Consider the following 26,805-nt stretch of genomic DNA (forward strand, 5'->3'; position numbering starts at 1 on the left):
TAAAAGATACACTGCTCTAAAGCAAAATGTGTATTTTAGTCTAAACAACAGAGTGGGATGACACACATCCTTTATATCTTCATTGTATCAATGCATTTTACTCTCATACTCAGAAGTTGACTATTTTTAAACCTAAAAAAAGTCAAATAGAAAGCCAAAAATAATTTGAGTTATAATGTATAATCATCACATTAACATATAATTAAGCACAAAAGAAAAACCCCACAAAAATAAAGATCAACTTCTGTGGTAAGATCAGTACCTTTTCCTGGACAAAGCTGGTGTCCCCCAAGGAGAGGGGAGAGAAGACTCACTGGTCAGGCAAGGAGGGATCTGTTCTGCACGACTACAGACAACAAAACAGACAGGGCGGGTTAGAGAGGTTAGAAGGGAGCACCGGCTTGGCAGCTGGTTAGTTTCACAAAAATTACCAGTGCAATTTTAATAAGAAACGTTCTCCATAGTCTGCAGGAACAAGGAACAAGACTACAACACATGCACTGAGGGAAACAGGAAAGCATGCATAAGGCTGATGCTTATCTACTAATGTTAACATTTAACACATTTGTTAAACAGAGTGCTGAAAGCCCTGTTTTTGACAAAGCAAACTAAAAATGTGGCATACTAACTAGGATAAGTAAAAAACAAGGGAAAAGGTTGAATCTGAAATTTAAAAACTTCAACTTTAAACAGCTTATTACATGAACACAACACTTAATGTTTCCTATGAATTAATAATACACATTTTTATTTTCAAGATAGAAAAAATTAAAAAACAATTTTCTTATATTACTTATATTTTCTTATATAAATAATTAAGGTCTAAAAATATTAAGAAAAAACATCACAGTACATATTTCATAATAAAGAATATAAAACCTGGCCCTGGCCGGTTGGCTCAGCGGTAGAGCGTCGGCCTAGCGTGCGGAGGACCCGGGTTCGATTCCTGGCCAGGGCACACAGGAGAAGCGCCCATTTGCTTCTCCACCCCTCCGCCGCGCTTTCCTCTCTGTCTCTCTCTTCCCCTCCCGCAGCCAAGGCTCCATTGGAGCAAACATGGCCCGGGCGCTGGGGATGGCTCTGTGGCCGCTGCCTCAGGCGCTAGAGTGGCTCTGGTCGCAACATGGCGACGCCCAGGATGGGCAGAGCATCGCCCCCTGGTGGGCAGAGCGTCGCCCCATGGTGGGCGTGCCGGGTGGATCCCGGTCGGGCGCATGCGGGAGTCTGTCTGACTGTCTCTCCCTGTTTCCAGCTTCAGAAAAATGAAAAAAAAAAAAAAGAAAAAAAAAAAAAAAAAAAGAATATAAAACCTAATAGAAGCTCTAGCCAACAGTTATTTGCATTATTTATGGAGGCAATTAAAAACATTTCATGGCCCTGGCAGGTTGGCTCAGCGGTAGAGCGTCAGCCTGGCATGTGGATGTCCCGGGTTCAATTCCCAGTCAGGGCACAAAGGAGAGTGCCCATTTGCTTCTCCACCCTACCCCCTCTCCTTTCTCTCTATCTCTTTCATCCCCTCCTGCAGCCAGGGCTCCAATGGAGCAAATTTGGCCTGAGCACTGAGGACGGCTCTATGGCCTCCACCTCAGGCAGTAGAACGACTCCAATTGCAGCGGACCAAGGCCCCAGATAGACACAGCATTGCCCCCTGGTGGGCATGCCAGGTAGATCCCGGTCAGGCACATGCGGGAGTCTGTCTGACTGCCTCCTGGCTTCTAACTTCGGAAAAAATACAAAACAAAAACAAAAACAAAACCCATTTCATTTGTTTTATGAAATAAAACTATGGTAGCCCTAACTGGGTAGCTCAGTTGGTTAGAGAATTGTTCTGATATGCACAAGTTGTGGGTTTGACTCCCGGTCCAGGCACGTATGGTAGGTAGTCAGCTAATGAGTGCATGCATGGGTGGAACGGTGAGTCGATGTTTTTCTCTCTCCCTCTGTCTCTCTTAAATCAATTTTAAAAAAACACACAACAAAAAACTATTGTTAACTGTCAAAAGTGCTAATACTTGGGAGAAAATTATCTTACTCATATATTTTCAAAGTAAGAACTTAATTGAAAACATAGTTTAAAAATTGAAAGTAAGTGATTTGGTAAGTGGCACTCCTATAAACTCCCTTAGAACTCTGGATTCCTCATCGTAGGTTTTATCACACTCTACTGTGATTGTGTACTTGTACCTGTATTTAAGCTAAAGAATGGCCATGACCAAAGTAGTCTTGTGCTGAGCTGAACCCACAAAGCAAAGCATAACAACTTGGCGCTTATTTAATTAAGAGTGAGTAACTGAGTCTGAATCATTTTTGATATGGACTCCTGAATTACCAATGCCTCTTAGGGAGTTTTATCATTTTTTGAGGATAATATTGAGAAAACACCCTGTGACTGGAAATAAACACTATCATGACCATGTTCTCCTGTTGATAACTAATATAATTAAATCCAGATATAGCTAACATTGTTGAGAAGAGAGGAAAAGAGAACAATGGTAAATACCGCACCATAAAGTAAATTTCACAGAAATTTTTCATTAAGTGCTTTGACAGTTAACTGACCCTGGATTTACAAATAATACAAAGATGTCCATGTAACTTAACATCAAACCAATAGTAATAGTCACAAAAAAGTGACAAGTAATTAAGAGATTTCATTTGTTGTAATTTTCCTCAGGTTAATTTATAATTCAGGCCTTAATGTTGAAGTCAAACATAGTGTACCCTTCAATTCAGAGCACAGAGCAGAGCCATACCTGTCAAAAGAATCTGTGGCTACTTTGTAGAGATAAATAAAGAGTTTACTGCAGTGCCATAAAGTGGGCGACACTGAGTCCATCGAGATTAGGTCTTCCTCTAAAAGTCTTTGAAATGGCTGTGTATTTGAGGGGAAGACATTCATGGGGCTTATTTTTCTCAGGTCTGAGAAGCAGCCAAGAAATCGAACAGCATCTGCCAACTTCTCATACTGAATCTCTGTTTTGAAGAAATGCGAGTTGGCTGGCTCATAGCGCATTGCTGCAGTCAATGTGCAGAACACAGTGTGGAGAAGTTCAAATACTTGATTCTGGTTCACTTTCTCCCAGCCATTCTTCGGTGGCGAGCTCAAAGATCTTTCCATAGCAACAAGCAAGGATGTAATATATACAAATCCTCCAACTTTCCTAAAAACTGTTCTTGACCGATGGCTTTCTCGAAGGACTGACAGGAGCGCCTATGGTGGACAAAAAGCAAACTGATAATTCTAAGTTAAAAAACAAACAAACAACATACATGAATATTTAAAGGATATAACACCATTCTGTGAACATCTGACATAAATGTTTTCATCATTTATCCAATAATAAGTCCTGTGAAGCATATCAAATATTTTACTAATTAAAAAACTACCATAAAAGCAGAAGATTAACTTTAGGAAACACTATCACATATTCCTTTTGCTAGAAAAATCCTATATCCAGATCCTGGCTGAAAAGCTTTTCCTGTCTTTTATAGATAATGACACAAAAGAATTTAGTAATTTTTAAAAAGTAATTTTATTAAATAAAATACAAAATCTAGTATAATTTTACACAATTATAAAAATTTACAACTGTGTGTATATATAAACTGATTTATTCTAGAAAAGATCAGATAGATGGTCAAGGCAGCCAAGACCTGAAGTACTTTAATTCGTATAAAGTTACCATCTATACATACTGACGCTTTGGAAAGAGGCGTCAATTCACAGTTCTTATCAGGCATTCATTTTTGCAAAGTAAATTGAACCCAAAGGCCTAAGGAATACTCCTTTTCCAGAATAGCTGTAAACGCTAAGAAATAAAATCTGAAGGCCAAGTAAGTAAAACAATCTTTTGTCACTTATCTTCTGAACTGTTATACTTTTAACTTAGTTTATTATTAAAAAAATACTTTATAAAATTGCCTAACATTTTATGGGGCACTTATATGTAGTAGGCACCTCTCTCTCTAAGTGCTTTGATGTATTAGCTGTGTTAGGCACTATTATTCTCCCCATTTTAGAGAAGAGGAACTGAGGCCCAACATGGTAAAAGATGGTACAGCTTACACAACAGCAAAGTAGGATTTAAACCCAGGAAGTCTGACTGCCCCTCATGCACTTAATCTTGACCTTACTGCCCCAAAGAGCAATTTGAAATCTGTCTGCAGATACAGGGGCTCAGTTTTCTTCTGCTTTAGCAACTGGAACACCATGGGTATCTAATATTATTTCAGACCAGTTTATAATCCTATGAAAAGACCATTTTATTAATATATCTCACACATTTCTAATGGTACTTGAAGGGAAAGACTATACATTAATATATAGTTACCTTTTTGAAATATACTGCTTCAGAAATTATGAAAACTTCATTGTACATACCTATATTTTATTATTTTAAACAACAGAAAATATGTGATCTGTATAAGTAAATAAAAAATTTTTTTTGACAGAGAGGGACAGATAGGGACAGAAAGGCAGGAATGGAGAGAGATGAGAGGCATCAATTCTTTGTTGCGGCACCTTAGTTGTTCATTGACTGCTTTCTCATATGTGCCTTGACTGGGGGGGGGGGGGGCTACAGCAGAGCAAGTGACCCTTTGCTCAAGCCAGCGACCTTGGGCTCAAGCTAGTGAGCCTGCACTCAAGTCGGATGAGCCTGTGCTCAAGCCAGTGACCTTGGGGTTTCGAACCTGAGTCCTCTGTGTCCCAGTCCGATGCTCTATCCACTGCGCCACTACCTGGTCAGGCAGTAAATAAAATTTTAAAACAAAAGATATTCTTTCCATTATTCTACACTAATAAACTTCAATTTTAACAGAATTTGGTAATAATATAGTTTCTATATCTCATGAAATGTAATAAACAGTACTCATTGCAATAACAACTCTTATTAACACAAGATTTTATAACTTTTTAAAAACATTTTATAACTGAGCCTGAGAATTAAATGCAAGCCTTAGAGTCAGCTATGCTTGGGTTGAAATTCTGATTCCAACATTAAAAAGCATTTTACCATGGTCAGTTACTTCATCTTTCTGTGCCAGAGTTCCCTCTTATGTCATATCAAGACATTACTAATACCACTTACTTCACAAGAAATACATGTAAAACTGCTAGCAAAAAGCCCATCATCATCACCATCTTTAAAAACACTGGGGAAACTAAGTATTATTTTATATACAAGGAGGGGTGAGTTTAGAGCTAAGGTAAGATGTTCAAAATCCTAAGACTGGTTAGAATTATGACAGGGGTTAGAAAAAGAGTGCTTATTAATTCTTAGTCCAATACACTATCTTATGTACTTTTATATAAGTCTACCTCCTACCACCTGAGAACTGCCACTCACAGCATAATCTCAATATTTGGAAATTTTCAAATACCATGAATAACTTAACATCCAGCTCAAATCAATAATTGAGATATAGCAAACACCAAAGATACAATAAGCTGTAGATGCTAGATGGTTAGACATAATCATCAGCTATATAGTATCTTCATCTGCATAAATATAATGCATATCATTCATATTTGTGCATTGGTGAAATGATAAAATACTACATCTCATGGAATGCTGGATTTGTGCACAAGTAACTACAAATTAGACTACAAAGGCCTGTGGTTGTGTCCTCTGAATGGAGGCACTGAGAAGCAGTTCTTACTATAGCCACAATGGAAACAAATTGGGACCCCGTCTCCCAATACTATGTGCTTCACGCCTGCACAGCAGTGGAGAGCTGGAACCTGTTCACACTGGCTCTTGACAGCCAGCTATTCTATTTTTGGAATTTTGCATGCCAGTTAAAACATAACCATAATTAAGTTCTATAACTTCACAACTAAACAAATTATTTAAAAAACAAAAGTAGCAAATAATCAAAACTCATTGTTTCCTAGTTATTTTTTATAGTTTACTATTAACTGCACTCTTAAGATGCTATATACTGAGGTGCTATTGTACATCTCTCTCAATCCACATTCAGTTAACACATTAGTTGCCTGAAATAGGTCACTTTGGAAGTATTCACACTGTGGAAATTAGTAAAACATTCACACTGTGGAAATAAGTAAAAGTAAAACATTAGGACTTACTCATCCTCCTCCGATCTGAGAGTCAGTTATTATCATTTCCAGTCAGCTAAATTACCTCATATTGGCTTTACCCACTAATATTTTACAAAGCCAGTTAAAAAATGTACCAAGAAAAAATAACAATGTATGTTAAAAATGTTGTCAACCCTCCCACCTCCAAACAAATTGTTGGCAACCTTAACATCTTTTTTTTCTCCAATAATCCTTTCAAAGGTACTTGTTTTTTTTCCAATAATTCTTTCAAATATACAAATGTTTCCCAATGTTGACAGGCATGTAGATTTCCTTCTTGTCTAAGATAAACTGTGGTCAGATTAATCTTGCTTTTAAAATAAAATGCATACTCAAAAGTGTCATTACACTCTATCAAAACAAAATGAAATATACAATAGCCTAAAGAAAAAATGCAAACTTCTCATTATTGATGAGAATAATTGAATGCAAAAATTAAAAGAAATAATATGATTCTCTAAAATAGCTATTATTTCTGTGATGTCTGTAGCAGGAATGGGGTGAAGATACTAGGAGAGGAAGTCAAGAGAGGAAGATAGTTTACTGAGGGTCATGGAGGCCAGGGTAAAGATACTGTCTTTTCTTCTGCTATTACTATTTTGACATAATTTTAGAAGAAAAATGGCAAGAATAGTTCATAACAATTTAGTCACTTAAAACTGATCACAGATTTTAGTCATAAAAGCGTAGTAACAACACACTTATCAAAGTTACCCTTAATATGTCAGTCTTCAACTGCAACTCTGTCGGTGGGGCTGAATGCATTAGCCCCAGAAGGGTGCCCATGTCATCATCCCCACTAGGAGAGAGCACCAGCTGCTGGATGATCATCAGGGCGTGCTGCCGGCATTGAGGGTACTTCACTATATTATGTGCGCATCTTGCACCTCCAAATTCTCGGAAAATTCCTTAAAGAAGGAAGACAAAAGTTAAAAATTTTATCTTTTTGTGTGAGGAACAACTCAAGAGTGCAAATAAAACTACACAGCTATTTCACCTCCTAAATTATGATTAAAAATTGCACTGTGGGGTGTCAGCAAAGACATATACAAATTTTCTCCAGATTTCCTTAAATGCAAGATTAATGTCCTGATATATTTACCATGTCCACATTCTCCAAATCTAGAACATTCAAAAATTTCATAAGTAGACACCAAAGAGACCCAATATTTTTTTTTTCTTTTTCCGAAGCTGGAAACGGGGAGAGACAGTCAGACAGACTCCCCACATGCGCCCAACCGGAGACCCAATATTTTTATGTTGTCTTCAAGCTGAATAATACTTGAAATCAATTTATGTAAATAGCTTTCAGACAAACAATACCCCAAATAAATGAGATTTAAACTAATAAGGCTTCCAAAATAGCGGTATGAAAGAAATGGAATGAAATTATTCTACAGTAAGAAAAATTATAGGGAACCAAACTTTTTAGTTAGATATAGCATGTAAACAAAGGCCAGTGCACTGCTCCAAATGCTTTACAGAGCTGATTTATTCGACCCTCATCCCCTATACAGATGAGGAGATGAGACTTACAGAGGTTGAGGGATGCGGTGAAGATCACACAGCTAACAAAGCGCAGGGGAGGATTTATGCCTAGATAGCCCAGATCCATAGCCTGTAGACCCACCCACGAGTGATACTGTTCTCATATCAAATACCATCTCTGAGTATTAAGAAATGGAGCGAGTGACCTAAATCATTAATTAGTATTTCCTCCAAACTAATCATTCTATCCTTTATGCTTTTTAGAGTATATTGTATATGCCACTATTATAATACTTCACATCAAACAGTCTTAATATTATGTTTCTATGTTTAGTCCCTCATTAAACTTAATTTCTTTGTTTTTTGTTTCAATAAATATTTCCTGAGAAAATAAATGTCAGTGAATTCTGTAGTAGCAGCCACTGTCCTTTCTATTTAGCACTCTTTATTTGCTAACTTTTTAAGAACTGTATGACCTTGAGGTGACTGTAAGTCATGTGCTTAAGATTTAGCACAGGGAAAACCATGTTTACATCTTGGTTGCCATTTAGTGCCCATGAGATAATCATAATGACTAATATTTTTTTAATAGTTCTATGAGCAAAGCACTGTTTTAAATGTCTGAAATCACAGGGCTCATAACATCTTTTTTTAACAAGAAGACAGTTGATGAAAAGAACTTTGTAAAAATGGTGATCTGGGAGATGTAGTAAGTGACTTTTAGTCAAGAGTATAAGTTCTCCACTCTTCTACATTAGAATTGTTCAGTTCCTCCCTGTGGATCATGCCACTAACAGCTAATTTGTTAATGAATTGTTATTAGTGTACCCTCAATACATTTCTGACTACTCAGCCAACTAAACCCACTTAGTGAAAATAAGGAGATTAATCATTGTATCATGGACAACCTGTTAATACCGTACCCATTAAGCCTCATCATGCTTATTGTTTGAATTACCAACTAAATTCATTCAACTGTCTTGGCATTTGCCCAAACTGCATTTAGATAATTACCTATACAGTTACCTGTTTACATCTTTTCCCTTCAGACTGTAATTCCTTTGGGGAAAGAATTATCTTATCTTTGTATCTCTGACACCTGGCTTTGTATACGGGACAAACAATATATTTTGTTATTTTTTAAAATATATTTTAATTACGTTGAATAGTAAGTTCTTCTGCATTCAGGCAAATTAGCCATGCATTGTGCGCTTGCTAGTTTGATTATTCGTTCAGTCATTAATTTATTTGTCCATGGCTTCCCATAACACTTAAAACACAATTTAAATTTCTCAGCATGGCCTAAAAAGCTATACCATCTGTGAACAACTTACTCATGTGAACTCAACTCCCTATCACTTACTCCTCTCTCAAGCTGTACTGACATTGTTATCTGAGAGATTTCTGATGTTGGCTAAAATTTCAAGTATTTAAATACAGTTGACTGTTAATAAAAAGTAAAAAAGGATTGAAGAGAAGTTGGGACCAAAGATAAAGCAAAAGATTAATAAATCCAATTCACCTGGGAGAGGCAATCTTTATTAGAGAATCATTTTTTCAATATTTCCTCAAGGTTGTAACATTATATTACTCTCATTGAACTACTGAAAAATACAGTATGAAGCAGATATTTTGGAAAATATTTAAACAAGCAAAGTGACTTGTTTAAGATTCTGCATTACCTAAGTAAAAAATAGAAAAAAAAGACTTCAAACACAAGGCACACTATAAAAAGGAATAAAATATAAAAATGTATTTTGGAATAATATCACTGTTATGTTTCATCACTAATATATATATTTAAAAAGGTCAAAAGTATTGCATTCTAAAGATATGAGTACCATTACTGAATCAATAGTTCTTTTCCTTAAGTGATGAGTATTTCAGAAGCCAGAATCATTACAGAAGATATAACCAGAGCTAACATCCTCCCCAAAGCAACTGCTAGCTTCTCTAATTACCTGCATTTGTGTTTGATCCTTGAAGAAGCACTGTCAAAGTCTCCATAACCAACAAAGCCAGGTGTTTTTGGTCTTCAATTGAACTATTATTTTTTGTGTCCCCTAGTAAAAAGGATCAAAGGTCAAAAACACAAACGCTCTAAGCTTATTTTCTTCTTGATTAAATCATCTTTTAATAATTTTTAAATCTTTGATATACACTTTTCCCACTAATGCAACTGACATAAAACAACCTTTAGAAATGCCACCCATGTCTACCAGCAACCAAAAATAAGTTCAACTTCCATGTTTACAGATTCTATTTTGGCGAGGCTAGAAAGTTAGTTATTTAACAAATGTTAAGAAGGAAAATGCCAATCAAAGTTAAATGTATTCTTCTCACAGGGGCTTTCCTCGTGAAGGAGGTCAATAGGAGAATGCCAGATTATAATGCATCAAAGAGAAAAAAGTTTATGAACAATGCTATCTATTTAACTTGTATTAATTCATTAACACTTAAGTGCCAGATACTACCACACTTTTATCAGATTTATCAGAAAGAATGAAAAACAAAATTTAAGGTATGTAATGACAATACATGTATATATATATATATATTTTTTTTTAATTTTTATTTATTCATTTTAGAGAAGAGAGAAAGAGAGAGAGAGAGAGAAGGGGGGAGGAGCAGGAAGCATCAACTCCCATATATGCCTTGACTGGGCAGGCCCAGGGTTTTGAACCGGCAACCTCAGCATTCCAGGTCGACGCATTATCCACTACGCCACCACAGGTCAGGCAATATGTGTATATATTTATATATATTCATAACATCACTACATAGATACATCTATTTGCTTTCTATAATTAATAAAAACATTTTGAGGTACCTAACATTCCAATTGTTTCTAGTAACTTTTAAAATTCCCTCTAGAAAGAAAACAGTAGACTCTCATCATGTGGATCATAACTGTTTTTCTCAGTTTTTATCTTAAATTCTCTTCCACCACAGCGACATACTTCTAGATCCCACCCACTTCTTTACAAACTCCCTAGCAGAGGTTGAATGAACAACTTAACTGTAGGAAATATTCCCAACTATGTCACGATAATGCATATCAGTAAGTCATTCAAGTAAATAACCAAATAAAAGACAAAACATGAAAAAAACAACCTGCCCAAAGAACCTCCGTCAAATAAAAATTATGGAAAATGCTTTACCTTGTTCATTTAGTGCCTGAGTTGGATCCTTCAAGAGGGCAGCATATTTGTGCAAAAGGTTTACCATGACCTCCAGAAGGCCCACCTCCCTGAACACATCCTTAAATATGTAGTCATGTCGTGTAAACTTAAGAAGTGTTTTCATTGCAACAATGCTACAGTGGTAAGAAGCGCTAGACTTTAAGAGAATGCTAACACTAATAAGTTCTTTACAAGGGATATAATTTAAGCTAAAAACAACAAACTCCAACATCTCAAAGTATTTGTTTTGTACTTCTGGGAGTTTAGAAATCTTCTCTGCAAACTGTGACAATGTGTGCTGTGACTCTAGGATAAAATAATTGACACTGTCAGCCATGTAAATGTTTGTGATGGCATCGAGGATGATTTGGGCAAGGAAGTTGGTTTTTGCTTTTAAAAATGCACTCTGAAGAACTGCAAAGGCCGGGACGTTTCTCACACTGTGACCTAAAATAGAAGACAAGAACACAAAAGTAGGTGTGATGTGATGATTTAATTATAGCAAACTAGTCTATTTAAATAGATCATAAATTGTAACATTTATCAACTATTTACTAAAACACGTTTTCTTTTTAAGTTCTTGTTTTTCTTCATCAAGTTCAGTAATTTATTAAAAATAACACTAATTAAACTTTTAATGCATTAATAAGATTATACCAATTCAAGACTAGTATATGTTGAAACAGACTGTTTTAGAGAATAGAGCATATTATATGGGTCCATTCCTCAGAGTTTGAAAATGAGAAGGCCTTTTGTTTTTTATTATCTGTAAGACTGATCCTGGCTGTAAGAACAGGTACTTCTCTATCAGACTTACAGGCTAAACTAAGAGATTTGTTTGAGAGCTGCAAGAATAGAAGCAGGAAAATAGGAAGGGGGAAAAAAATCACTCTTTTCTACTATAGTTTTCCCTTTATAATTACAACATCAGAACTTTAGTTTAGAAGCTTATTTTGTTTTCGCCTTACCAGGTGGTGGCGCAGTGAATAGGGCGTCAGCCTGGGACACTGAGAACCCAGGTTTGAAACCCTGAGGTCACCAGCTTGAGCTCGGAGGTTACTGGCTTGAGCCCAGGGTTGCTGGCTTGAGCAAGGGGTCACAGGCTCAGCTGGAGCCCCCCCATATCAAGGCACATATAAGAAAGCAATCAATGAGCAATTAAGGTGCCACAACTAGAGTTGAAGCTTCTCAGCTCCTTCCCTTCCTGTCTATACCTGTTTCTCTCTCTCAAAAAAAATTATTTTGTTTTCAAGCTCAAAGTGAAATTTCTTCTATGTTTGTTAAAGCAATTCAAGTTTGTTAAAGCTATATTTTCAAACAGACCAACTGAAAAAGGACAAAAATTTGTATCCAAGGCTCTTATGAGGTAAATTAGTAAACAACAATTATAAAGAAATTAATGTACAAAGTATTTGAGGCGCATGAAAGAAGTGCTTGCCTCTAAAAATCATCGGCAGGATCACAGCTCTAGCAGTCTAAGGCATCTGCAAGAGCCACCAAAAAATTAACTCAAAGCCTGACAGAGTAAGCAGGACTTTAGAAAGAAGATAAACACAAAACTTAAAAAAAAAAAAAGAAACAAAGTAACATGGGTTAAAAAGGCTGCTCAGAAATCCTAGTTTGGACATTATCTGAAAAATGCAAAGATTCAAGTTTTTTTTTCATTCTTTATATGATTTTAATTTTGTTTGTTTATAACAAATTAATTACATATATGGCAAATTCTAAAGATTTGTCTTCACTTCCAGCTCCTCATTAATCAAATGCTTGTTTTTTTTTTTAGGACGTCTCTACTTTTTTATTACCAGCAGGTAAATAAAAAATAAGCTCAGACTAACAACGAAGATACAAATGTAAAATTCTGAGTATATGTGACAAAAGGTGACAAATAAGGTTAAAGAATACCTCTATCTGGGATTTTGCATCTTTCTGCTGTCAATATCAAGACTCACTATAAAAGAAGGTGTTAAAGATAAGTTTATAGTAATAGAGGAAAATTTAGATTTTCCTAAGTTCCATCTTCATTATTTGGTTTCAAGTAATATCACAGATAAAGATAAGGAATATTAATAACCAACCCGGAGAACAAGATGTCCACCACAAAGAGCTGAACTGAACACAATGTGTACAAAGACACCCAATTAAAAGTCAAATGTAAAATGTGGTAATCTTTGCACACAAAGATAATACTAGAATTCAGTAGTCAGCAGAACATTTGGCTCTTACTAATTTCTTTTAGTTATACTAATGAATCTGCTCTGATATATCCTTAATTCTACTTATTATCCAATTTATGTACGGACCATTAGTATATAGTTAAAACAAGCAGACGAAGGAATACTCTGACAATTCCCCACAACAGGCTTCAAAAGCAGAATATTTTAACTAATTCAATAAACAATCAAGTTTTTTTTTCTTTTTTATTCCCCTCAAAATCTCCCTTGTCCCCCTCCTAACAGCGTCCTCCCCCCTTCCCTTCAGGTTTATCCCATCCTATCATCCCCTTTCCCTCTGTCCTCTTTTCCTCTGGTCCCTTTGATCTCTCCTCTGTCTCAGTTCCATTCCTCAGTTCACATTGTTCCTTGGATTCCTCAAATGAGTAAGGTCACATGATATTTTTCTTTCTCTGCCTGGCTTATTTCACTCAACATAATAGTTTCCAGGTCCATCCATATTTTTGCAAAAGGTAGTATTTCCTTCTTTTTCATAACCCCATAGTATTCCATTGTATATATGTACCACTGCTTTTTAATCCACTTGTCCACTGACAAACACTTGGGCTGTTTCCAGATCTTTGCTATTGTGAACAATGCTGCCATAAACATGGGGGTGCATTTCTTTTTTTCAGTCGGTGATATGGTGTCCTTGGGATATATTCGTACAAGTGGGAGGGCTGGGTCAAAGGGCAGTTCATTTCTAATAATTTCTTCATACTGTTTTCCAAAGTGGCTACACAAGTCTGCATTCCCACCAAAAGTGCAGGAGGGTTCCCCTTTCTCCACATCCTCTCCAGCACCTATCGTGTGTTGTTTTGTTAATGAGCGCCATTCTGACTGGTGTGAGGTGGTACCTCATTGTGGTTTTAATTTGCATTTCTCTAATGATTAGGGATGTTAAACATTTTTTCATCTGTCTATTGGCCATCTGTATGTCCTCTTTGGAGAAGTGTCTATTCACTTCTTGTGCCAATTTTTTCATTGGATTGTTTGTCTTCCTGGTGTTGAGTATTACAAGTTCTTTATAAATTTTGGTTATTAACCCCTTATCAGACGTATTGTCAAATATGTTCTCCCACTGTGTGGTTTGTCTTTTCATTCTGTTCATATTGTCTCTAGCTGTGCAAAAGCTTTTTAGTTTGATACAGTCCCATTTCTTTATCCTGTATTTTATTTCATTTGCCTGTGAAGATAAATCAGCAAATATATTGCTGTGATAGATATCAGTGAGCTTATTGCCTATGTTTTCTTCTAGGATGCTTATGGTTTCACGACTTACATTTAAGTCCTTTATCCATTTTCAGTTTATTTTTGTGCATGGTGTAAGTTGGTGGTCTAGTTTCATTTTTTTTTTGCAGGTAGCTGTCCAGTTTTCCCAGCACCATTTAATAAAGAGATTGTCTTTACTCCATCGTATGCTCTTACCTCCTTTGTCAAATATCAATTGTCCATAAAGATGTAGGTTTATTTCTGGGCTCTCTGTCTGTTCCATTGATCTATATGCCTATTCTTATGCCAGTATCAAGCTGTTTTGAGTACAATGGCCTTGTAGTATAACTTGATATCAGGAAGTGTGATACCTCCCACTTTATTCTTCTCTTTCAAGATTGATAAGGCTATTCGTGTTCTTTCTTGGTTCCATATACATTTTTGGAATATGTGTTCTATATCTTTGAAGTATGTCATTGGTATTTTATTTAATTTATAAATTGCTTTGGGTAATATAGACATTTTAATGATGTTTATTCTTCCTAACCATGAGCATGGTATATGCTTCCACTTGTTTATATCTTCCTTGATTACTTTTATCAATGTTTTATAATTTTCTGAGTACAATTCTTTAACCAACTTGGTTAAATTTACTCCTAGGTACTTTATTTTTTTTGTTGCAATAGTAAAGAAAATTGTTTCCTTAATTTCTCTTTCTGACAGTTCATTGTTAGTGTATAAAAATGTCTCTGATTTCTGAGTATTAATTTTACATCCTGCTAGCTGGCTGAATTCGTTTATTAATTAGGTCAAGTAGTTTTTTGACTGAGGCTTAAGGGTTTTCTATATACAGTATCATATCATCTGCAAATAATGATAGTTTTATTTCTTTTCCAATTTGGATGCCTTTTATTTCTTTTTCTTGTCTGACTGCTGTAGCTAGGACTTCCAGTACTATGTTGAATAAGAGTCGTGAAAGGAGGCACCCCTGCCTTGTTCCGGATTTTAGGGGAATTGCTTCTTTGTGCATTAATTATGATGTTGGCTGTGGGTTTGTCATAGACGGCCTTTATCATGTTGAGGTATGTTCCCTGTATTCCCACTTTGCTAAGAGTTTTGATCATAAATGGGTGCTGGATTTTATCAAATGCTTTTTCTGCATCTATGGAAATTATTATGTGGTTTTTCGCCTTTCTTTTGTTTATGTGGTGCACATTAATTGATGTACTAATGTTGTACCATCCTTGCCTCCCCAGAATAAATCCCACTTGATCATGATGTATGCTTTTTTTCATGTATTGCTAATATGGTTTTGCTAATATTTTGTTGAGAATTTTAGCATCTAAATTCATCAGGGATATTGGCTTATAATATTCTTTCTTTCTGTTGTCTTTGCCTGGTTTTGGAATCAGAATTATGTTCGCCTCATAAAAGGAACTTGGAAGTGTTCCTTGCTCTTGAATTTTTTGAAATAGCTTAAGAATAGGAGTTAGTTCTTCTTTGAATATTTGGTAGAATTCACCAGTGAAGCCATCAGGCCCAGGGGATTTGTATTTTGGGAGCTTTTTGATGACTGTTTCGAATGCTTTTGTTGTAATTGGTCTAAATCTGATTCTTCCAGATAGATTTTTGGAAGATTATATTTTTCAAGGAATTTGTCCATTTCACCTAGGTTGTTTATTATTTGGCATACAGTTCTTCATAGTATTTTCTTATAATATTTTGTATTTCTGTTGTATCAGTTGTTATTTCTCCACTCTCATTTCTAATTTTATTTATTTGAGTCCTCTCTCCCCTTTCTTGGTGAGTCTCGTTAAAGGTTCATCGATCTTGTTTACCTTTTCAAAGAACCAGCTCTTGGTTTCATTGATCCTCTGTATTGTTTCTTTAGCCTCTATGTCATTTATTTCCTCTCTGATCTTTATTATTTCCTTCCTTCTACTACCTCTGGCCTTACTTGCTGTTCTTTTTCTAGTTTTTTTAAATGAAGGATTAGGTTGTTTATTTGAGCTTTTTCAAGCTTCTTAAGGAATGCCTGTAGTGTTATATACTTCCCTCTCAGGACTGCTTTTGCTGTGTCACATAAATCTTGAGTTGTTGTATGCTCATTATCGTTTGTTTCTAGGAATATTTTTATTTCTTCTTTGATTTCATTGTTAACCCATTCGTTACTTAATAACATGCTATTTAGTTTCCATGTATTTGAGTATTTTTCAGTTTTTCTGTTGTGGTTGATTTCTAGTTTCATGCCATTGTGATCAGAGAACATGCCTGATATGATTTCAATCTTCTTAAATTTGTTGAGACTGCTTTTGTGTCCTAACATGTGGTCTATCCTAGAGAATGTACCATGAGCACTTGAAAAGAATGTATATTCTGCTGCCTTAGGGTGAAAGGTTCTACAGATATCTATTAAATCGAGTTGATCTAGTGTGTCCTTTAAGTTTGCTGTTTCTTTGTTAATGTTCTTTCTTGAGGATCTATCTAGTGATATTAGTGGGGTATTGAAATCTCCTATTATAGTATTGCTGTTGATCTTGCCCTTTATATCCATCAAAGTCTGCTTTATATATTTAGGTGCTCCTATATTAGGTGCGTAGATATTTATAATGGTTATATCTTCCTGTTGGATTACTCCCTTTATCATTATGTAGTAACCTTCTTTATCTCTTACTATAGCCTTTGTTTTAAAGTCCATTTTGTCTAAGTATTGCTACCCCAGCTTTTTTTTCATTTCCATTTGCATGAAATGTTTTTTTCCATCCTTTTATCTTCAGTCTATGTGCATCTTTTGTTTTAAAGTGTGTCTCTTGTATAAAGCATAAGTACGGGTCCTATTTTCTTATCCAAACAGATACCCTATGTCTTTTGATTGGATCATTTAATCCATTTACATTTAAGGTTATTATTGATATGTAGTTGTTGTTGTCGTTTTTTTCTTTTTTTTTGTATTTTTCTGAAGCTGGAAACAGGGAGAGACAGACTCCCACATGTGCCCGACCAGGATCCACCCGGCATGCCCACCAGGGGCGACGCTCTGCCCCTCCGGGGCGTCGCTCTGCCGTGACCAGAGCCACTCTAGCGCCTGGGGCAGAGGCCAAGGAGCCATCCCCAGCGCCCGGGCCATCTTTGCTCCAATGGAGCCCTGGCTGCGGGAGGGGAAGAGAGAGACAGAGAGGAAGGAGGGGGGGGGGTGGAGAAGCAAATGGGCGCTTCTCCTATGTGCCCTGGCCGGGAATCGAACCCAGGTCCCCTGCACACCAGGCCGACGCTCTACCGCTGAGCCAACCGGCCAGGGCCTTGATATGTAGTTGTTTATTGCCATTTTATTCTTTAAAGCTGTATTCCTCTTTTGCTATATTCTTTTCCCACTTTGATCTTTTTACAACAGGCCCCTTAACATTTCCTGCAGCATTGGTTTGGTTGTAATGAATTACTTGTTTGTTTTTTGTCTAGGAAGCTTATTATTTCTCCTTCAATTTTAAATGATAGCCTTGCTGGATACTTGCTGGATAAAATAGCCTTGGTTGTAGGTCTTGTTCTGCATTACTTTAAATATTTCTTGCCATTCCCTTCTGGCCCCAAGTGTTTCTGTTGAGAAATTGGATGTCATCCTATGGGGGCTTCTTTGTAGGTGATAGTCTTTTTCTCTCGAGCAGCTTTTAATATTTTCTGTTTATCACTTAGCTTTTGGTATTTTAATTATGATGTGTCTTGGTGTTGGTTTCTTTGGGTTTCTCTTTAATGGAGTTCTCTCTGATACTTGAACTTGTGAGACCCTTCCCTGCATTAATTTAGGGAAGTTTTCAGCTATGATTTGATTGAATAAAGTTTCTATCCCTTGTTCTTTCTCTTCTTCTTCAGGAACCCATATGATGCGGATATTATTTCGGTTCATGTTGTCACAGAGCTCTCTTAGAGTTTCCTCAGACTTTTTGAGTCTCTTTTCTTTTTTCTACTCTGCTTCCATGTCTTCGTTCATCTTGTCCTCCAACTTGCTGATTCGATTCTCAGCTTCATCCATCCTGCTTTTAATTCCTTCCATTGTGGTCTTCATTTCCGATATTGTATTTGTCATCTGCAACTGATTCTTTTTTAGTATTTTAATGTCCTTTTTTATACTTGCTATCTCTTTATTTAGGTGTTCGTAATGACCATCCATTGTTCTAAGATCCCTAAGCATCCTAACAATCATTATTTTAAACTCTGCATCCAGTAGTTTGGTTATTTCCATATCACTCAGTTCCTTTTCTGGAGGTTTTTCTTGTGTTTTCATTTGGATTGCACTTCTGTCTCCTCATTATGTCTGTGTGTTTAGGTGTGTTGTTTGTAGAGCTAGCTGAGTCTAGGCTTGGTGTTGTCTGCCTCCAATTTTCAGTTGTGTTATTTCTAGGTCTTCTTGGGTTGGCATCAGCTGTTGTTTGTAATACACTGTCGTATTTGGCTTTTCTAGGAGCTAAACAACCAGTCTTATAGTACATATAAGACTCAATCATTTCTTGTGACTAATCCAAAAAAAAAGATTTTCTATTTGTAATATTATTTTCAAATTTAGTATATCTTATGTACAATGAAACTAAACAAAAGTTTATAATTTGGCTTTTTATCCAAAAGTACTTAAAGGAAATTGCCAAGTAATAGCACCTAAATAAGTAGCATACAAATCTGAAGTATATTTTGAATGCTGATGTGATCAAGAATAGTTATTCAGGACTGTCATAACTATTAAATTCCTAAAATATTTAATTGGGAAAGGAGAATAATAAGTAAAGCTAACAGATAATTAAGTGACATCAGAGAAATGGCCGTGTGAGAAATATTTCTGATATCTCTCCTTGAAATGTCAACAAATTGGACAACTATAATGCAGAGAAGGAACCCAAGCTGGGCTCACAGTGGTGCCTGAAAGGTGCCGAGCACAGAAGGGACTGAAGGTGGCATGGGTAGAAATGGAGGGAAGAATATAGAACACTTTCATGGTAGACTCTGGAAAAGAGAGAATCTGGAGGACCACCAAATTTTTCTCTTTCCTCACAGATCTGAGGAAATTTTTAGCCAGATCAATCAGACAAGAGAAAGAAATAAAAGGCATTGACATAGAAAAAGAAGAAGTAAAGGTTTCCATTTTTGCAGATGACATGATCCTGTATATGGAAAACCCCAAAGACTCCACAGAAAGACTAACAAAAACAATAAACCAATGCAATAATATCACAGAATGCAAAATCAATATACGAAATCTATTACTTTCATATATGCCAACAATGAAACTTCAGAAAATGAATTCAGTAAAAAATATTTTTTACATTGGCAACAAAAACAATAAATACCTAGGAATAAACATAATATAGAATGTAAAGGATCTATATATTGAAAACTATGAAGTTTTACTAAAGGAAATTGAAAAAAACACAATGAAATGGAAAAATACCCCATATTCTTGGACAGCAAAAGTAAACATAGTTAAAATGACCATATTATCCAAATCAATATACAAATTTAATGCAATTCCTATCAAAACTCCAATGTCATTTTTTGAAATAACAAATGAAACAAAAAGATCACCAGGTTTGTATGGAACCATAAAAAACTTTGAATAGTCAAAGGAATCCTGAGAAAAATGAATGAAGCAAGAGGCATTACAATTCCTGACTTCAAATTATACTGCAGAGCCATGACAATCAAAACAGTATGGTATTGGCAGAAAAATAGACACAAGACCAATAGAACAGAATTGAGAGCCCAGAAATACCATACTTATACTGGCAAATCATCTTTGATAGAGGAGCCAAAAACACACAGTGGAGAAAAGAAAGCCTCTTCAATAAATGGTGCTGGGAAAATTAAATAGTCACATGCAAAAGAATAAAACTTTAGTACAGGTTATCCCCCTGCAGAAAAATTAATTCAAAATGGATCAATAATGGACCTAAATATAAGATCTGAAACAGTAAATTACATAGAAGGAAACAGAGGTACTAAACTCAGGGACCTTGGCCATAGAGAACAATTTATGAACCCCAAAGGCAAGGGAAGTAAAGGCAAAAATAAATGAGACTTTATCAAACTAAAAAGCCTCTGCACAGCAAAAGAAACTGACAACAAAGCAAATAGGCAGCCAACTAAATGGGAGATGATATTTGCAAACAACAGCTCCGATAAGGCATTAATATCCAAAATATATAAAGAGCTCACAAAACTCAGCAACAAATAAGCAAACAATCCAATTAAGAAATGAGGAGAGGACAAGAATAGACACTTCTCCCAAGAAGACATACAACTGGCCAACAGATATATGAAAAAATACTCATCTTCACTAGCTATTTTAGAAATGCAAATCAAAACTACAATGAAATACCACTTCACACCTGTTAGATTAGCTATTATCAACAAGACAAGTAATAAGTGTTGGAGAGGCTGTGGAGAAAAAGGAACCCTCATTCACTGCTAGTACCAATGTAAATTATTAGTACAACCATTATGGAAGAAAGTATGGTGGTTCCTCAAAATATTAATAGAACTACCATATGACCCAGCAATCCCTCTACTGTGTATATACTACAAAAACTTGAAAACATTGGTACATAAAGACACATGCACCTCCATGTTCATCGCAGCATTATTCACAGTGGCCAAGACATGGAAACAACCCTTTGAAAGAGGATTGGATAAAGAAGATGTGAGATACACACACACACACACACACACACACACACGAATAATACTCAGCCATAAGAAACAATAACAGTATCATTTATGACAACATGGATGAAGCCTGATAACATTATACTGAGTGAAATAAGAAAATCAGAAAAAGCTAAGAACTGTAGGATTCCACACATAGGTGGGATACAAAATTGAGACTCATGGACATAGATAAGAGTACAGTAGTTATCAGGAGGAGGAGGATGGGGGAAAGGCAGATGTGGGGAAGGGGGATGTGTGGGAAGGGGATTTGGTGGAAGGATATAAAAAGGGACAAATATAAGGTGACAGAGAATGATTTGACTTTGGGTGATGAATACACAACATAGTCGACTGTCCAACTGATGTAGAAATGTTTACTCAAAATCTGTGTACTCTTGCTGATCAATGTCACCCTGTTAAATTTAATTTTCTAAATAAAAAAATAAAAAAAATAAAAGATAACAAAGACTGTTCTATCTATATAAAGCAGGAATATTCCTTAAATATTGACATAAAAATGCCCTAATATTTTAATTAAACAGAGATATCCTAAATTTCAAATTTTACATTAACTGACTTCAATCTGTTTGGTACTCAAATAACTAAATAAAATAAAGTTTAAGTAAGAAAATCATTCTAAAAGATGACAATTACCACCTCATTACTTTCAAGTATACATACGCAGAAACAACACCAAAAAACTGAATTAATCTAAGGTTTGAAAGGATATTTGTATATACACAAAAATTTTCAGAATCTGATGCAAAAGTGGTACCTGAAAAAACCTAAATGATATAGGCATAAGTTAAATGAAATAAGAAAAAAGCATTTAAAAAAGAAAATACAAGAGTTCATTCCATACTCAGACCACTATTTTGGTCTGAGTATTCATAAATACCAATGGTATTCATAAATACCATTATTTTTCAGATTCAAAGTCACCACAGTTATGAAATAATGTGGAGATGGATCTGAAAAGGTGAGATGAGTTAAAAAGACATCTGTGGTGGCCCTGGTTGGTTGACTCAGTGGACTGAGCAATGACCAGGTGTGCAGATGTCCCAGGTTCGATCCCCAGTCAGAGCATACATGAGAAGCAACCATCTGCTTCTCAACCCCTCACTGTTCTTCTTCTTTCCCTCTTCCCTTCTCACAGCCAGTGGCTCGACTGGTTCGAGCATTACCCTGGGTGCTGAAGATAGCTCAGTTCGACCAAGTATTGGCCTCAACTGCTGAGGATAGCTCAGTTGGTCTGAGCATCGGCCCTAGATGGGGTTGTCAGCTGGATCTCTGTCAGGGTGCATGTGGCAGCCTGTCACTCTATCTCCTTCCTCTCACTTAAAAAAAAAAGATATAGTTTTTTTGTTTGTTTGTTCAGTGAGAGGAGTGGAGGCAGAAACAGACTCCCACATGTGACTGGAATCCACCAGGCAAGCCAACTAGGGTACGATGCTCTGCCCATCTGAGGCATTACTCCACTGCTCAGCAACCAAGCTCTTCTTAGTGCCTGAGGCCAAGGCCATGGGGCCATCCTCAGCACCTGGGGCTAAATCACTCCAATCAAGCAATGGCTGCAGGAGGGAAAGAAAGAGAGAAACGAGATGGGGAGGGGTAAAGAAGCAGATGGGCACCTCTCCTGTGTGTCCTGACTAGGAATCGGACCCTGGACATCTACACTCTGGTCCGACACTCTACCACTGAGACAACCGGCCAGAGCCAAAAAAACATGGTAATCCAGGTGAGTGATCTACAGAGCCTCAACTAAGGTTGTGGCAGTAGGGCTGGCAAAGACAGAAGAGTAACAATAAATGTTTAGAAAGTATAAGACAGAAAATAGTGAGTAAATTACACTTGTGCATGACTAGCAAGAAAAGAGGCTAGCTAAACAATCTGAGCGGTTACATTGAAGCAAGCCCACTGAACATCAGCCATGGCCATGTGTGCATCCAGCAGAGATAAAGTGGACCAAGATTTCTTCAAAGTAAAGCCCATGACAGAAATTGCAGGTTACTAGCTTGGACATAATTACATTAAAAAAAAGTTATTTAAAAAAAAAAGTTATTTTCCTTTCTTTTTCTTTCTTTCTTTCTTTTTTAGAGAGAGAGAGACAGAGAGAGAGATAGACAGGGACAGACAGGGATAGACAGGAAAGGAGAGATGAGAAGCATCAATCATTAGTTTTCATTGCGCATTGAAACACCTTAGTTGTTCATTGATTGCTTTCTCATATTGTGCCTTGACCGCGGGCCTTTAGCAGACTGAGTAAACCCTTGCTTGAGCCAGCAACCTTGGGTCCAAGCTGGTGAGCTTTGCTCAAACCAGATGAACCCACGCTCAAGCTGGCGACCTCAGGGTCTCGAACCTGGGTCATCCACATCCCAGTCTGACACTCTATCCACTGCGCTACCACCTGGCCAGGCAAAAGTTACTTTCTTATGAAGAGATATATTTTTTATTTAAAAAAATATTGAAAACACATGCTCTGTTCAAGAAACAAATTTGGAAGCTATGGGGAATCATGAATTATAAAATACAACCTCACAATGGGGTTTCTAGAATAATTAAGATAAAAAATCACCATGGAGTAGTTATTAAACAGCAGTAATACTTCTTACTTAAAGAATTGCTACATTTTTCTTTAATTCCTTTCTTTAGAAAATCTTCTCTGCTGGTAAGAATCCAAAATTTTTAAAAGCTGTTTCACCTGATCTAAAAACAGCACTAAAAATAAGGTAAGTAAATTATAGCTATGCATAAAGCAACATAAGGCAAATATATTCATCATGTTTCCTCTTCTATGTAATTACCAATAAATAAGTAAAAAATTCTTGGTAACAGGAATGAAAGGGAAACCAGTGAAATCACAGTACACTGAACAAATAATTGACAAAAAGATAAACAGTATTATGTATATCAGAATGTACACAGCCCCAAATTATACAGTTCAAACCAGAGTTACGATTTGTAGACTATCACTGCCTCATTCTGTCAGTGCTACACAGGACACCGTCACAACTGGCCTTCCTAATTTTCATTCCTGTACAACAGTCCATCCTCTTATCCAAAACTAGATTAATAAGAAATATACCCCCCCCCAAGGCCCACTAAAACTAATCAAACTTAAGTCATAAGTAAAAGGGGATTTTTTAAACTTTATTGATTGATTGATTGACTGATTTTAGAGAGAGGAAGGGAGAGAGCGAGAGAGACAGAAACATAGATCTCTTCCTATATGTGCCCTGAGCAGGGATCAAACCAGCAATGTCTGTGCTTCAGGATGATGCTCTAACCAACCGAGCTATCTGGCCAGGGCAAAAAATGGGAAATTTTTAAAACTACTCCATTTGTACAAAATAGCAGCAAGGTCTACGGCCATACCACCCTGAACGCGCCCGATCTCGTCAAAATAGCAGCAAGCAATCCAAACTAAAATTAAGATAACAAATAAAAATACTTAAGGATACATTTAACAAAAGAATTAAAACTCCTGTACAATGTACACTATAAAACATCACTGAGAGAAAATAATGACTAAAATAAACCAAAAGCTATAGCTTGATGGATTGGAGGAGTCAATATGAAGATATCAACTCTCCCCTAGTACAAACTGAACTACAGATTTAGTGTACTCCAATCAGTATCTCAGCAGACATTCTGTGTTTTCAAATAACTCAGTAATTAAACTGGACCTAAAAGAGCCAAAATAATTTTGAAAAGAACAAAACTGGACAACTTAAACTAGTTCATTTGAAGACTTACTTTGAAGCTCTAGTAATCAAGAATGTGGTTAAGACACCCTAATTAATCAAGCAGAGAAAAGAACAGGCCCCACATATATGGTCTTTTCAACAAAGGAACCTGGCACACTTGATATACATATTGAAAAAACAAATCTTACTTCCTACCATATATAAAAATTACCTTAATGTATCACAGATCTTAATGTAAGCATTAAAATATAAAACTCCCAGAAGAAAACAGAACATTTTAATAAACTGGGCTTAAGTTTTCTTAATATGAGGCAAAACCACAGAATATTTTAATAATAATAAACTGGATTTCATCAAAACTAGAATTTCTGTGCTAAGAAAAAGAAAAAGGCAAGTCAAGACCAGGAGAACATACTCATACTATACAAAGATTTATATCTATATCTGTATCTATCAATATATATATCTATCTTATAAAAAACTTATTCAAAATAGAGATTAGATGGCAAAAAGCACATAAAAAGATGTTTAAAATCATGTAGAAAAATATAAATTACAAACACAATTAGCTAATACTACACACTCAATAAAAAATCTAAAATTAAGCCCTGGCCGGCTACCTAAGCAGAGCATCAGCCCGGCGTGTGGAAGTCCCGGGTTCAATTCTCAGTCAGGGCACACAGGAGAAGTGCCCATTTCCTTCTGCACCCTTCCCCCTCTACTTTCTGTCTATCTCTCTCTCTTCTATTCCCGCATCCAAGGCTCCATTGGAGCAAAATTGGCCCAGGCGCTGAGGATGGCTCCATGGCCTCTGTCTCAGGTGCTAGAATGGCTCCACTGCAATGGAGCAACGCCCCAAATGGGCACAGCATCGCCCCTTGGTGGGCCTGCCAGATGGATCCTGGTCGGGCGCATGTGGGAGTCTGTCTCTCTGCTTCCCACTTCAGAAAAATAAATAAATAAATAAAAATTAAACATTTTACACCATAAAAAGCACCTTCTTTAATGAAAAACAGATTACTATTATACAAGTAACAAAGAGTGAAGTCAGGCTAACTCATTCTTTATCTATTTCTCTGAGTAAAATGGAAAAAAAAAAAAGACTCACCTTTGCCTGAAGGCTGAGGTACTGCAAATCCAGGTAATAAAAAGGGTGCCCCTGTGGTAATACCAGCTGGTTTTAGTTCACTGATACCGTATGCTGTTAGGGATGTTATCAGATTAACCAGATCTTTCAAGGCATCTTTGGATTCTGCCTCTTTTGCTTGTTCCAATCTAGGCAAAGTATAATTTAGCAAATATTTTTTCTAGTTATATTTGCAAATTTTATACAGAAAGAAATTTTCCATATTTATATGTAGTAAATGTGTAAAGTATTCCAAGAAGTTTCTTACAATTTTTCCCATATAAAAACATAATGTGAAAGTTTTGTTTTAATGTTATTTTCAAACCGTGTGCAGAATTTTGTAACTTTTTTTCCACCATTTGCTAGTGTTACACATTTCTCTGTTAGGGTAAACTCTCCACAGATACTATCTTAATGGTCGTGAGAGCCAAATACAGATTTAGGGAGAGGAAGGTGGGACAGCTAGTAAAAATCATAATACAGGAGCACTAACATACATAAAACTTTATCTAAATTTAAGATTACATCTTTAGGATTAACCATAGTGACATTATTGTGTAAAGAGTATTGACATTTCTGAGGTGCTTGACCATATCTGGTTAACCTGTGTTCTCAAAGGTTTGCGCCAATTAATAACTCTCCTGGTAATGTGAAATAGTTATTTCATCAACTTTTGTTAAGGCCTCATTTGTAAATCATGACATATATGCAAAATTATTTCTTGGGGGTTGCCTAGTATTAACTAATAGTGACTAGATTTAAACTGATGTTACAAATTTGCAGCCAGCCACTTTCCATATATGCTTGGAAAAGGGGCCTAAGTGAAACTTTTAAACTAATTTGTTTTATATACACATTTGTAACATCTCAGTCTACATAACTCGTTATTAACTACATTAATAACACTGAATTACTAATAAAAACCAAAAATATAAACAAGAAGAGTTTATATTTTAGGAAGATGTTAATTAGTTCATCTAAACTTTACTTCCTCAGATTCCACTTCCACTTATTCTACCGTGTTTGCAGCCTACATTTGCCGATGTAACTCTAAATGTACTTTTTGTACTCTGTTGGCAGAACA

General features: G+C 36.1%; 1 protein-coding gene across 7 annotated transcripts in view; it reads right to left on the minus strand.

Annotated features, from left to right (window-relative positions):
• WDFY3 (WD repeat and FYVE domain containing 3) overlaps positions 1–26,805 on the minus strand; it is a 286,019-nt gene that overhangs the window by 122,998 nt on the left and 136,216 nt on the right. For 6 of the 7 annotated variants that reach the window (XM_066385911.1, XM_066385917.1, XM_066385914.1 and 3 more), the window contains 6 exons: positions 25,704–25,870; positions 10,753–11,220; positions 9,553–9,654; positions 6,818–7,011; positions 2,754–3,211; positions 263–346 (listed from right to left, as the gene is read on the minus strand). In XM_066385911.1, coding sequence (XP_066242008.1) covers positions 263–346; positions 2,754–3,211; positions 6,818–7,011; positions 9,553–9,654; positions 10,753–11,220; positions 25,704–25,870 — 1,473 coding nt within the window. The remainder of the gene's footprint in view (positions 1–262; positions 347–2,753; positions 3,212–6,817; positions 7,012–9,552; positions 9,655–10,752; positions 11,221–25,703; positions 25,871–26,805) is intronic. The other variant, XM_066385916.1, reaches the window with a different exon arrangement.

Source organism: Saccopteryx leptura, chromosome 5 (assembly GCF_036850995.1).
Source record: "Saccopteryx leptura isolate mSacLep1 chromosome 5, mSacLep1_pri_phased_curated, whole genome shotgun sequence".
Lineage (NCBI taxonomy): Eukaryota > Metazoa > Chordata > Mammalia > Chiroptera > Emballonuridae > Saccopteryx > Saccopteryx leptura.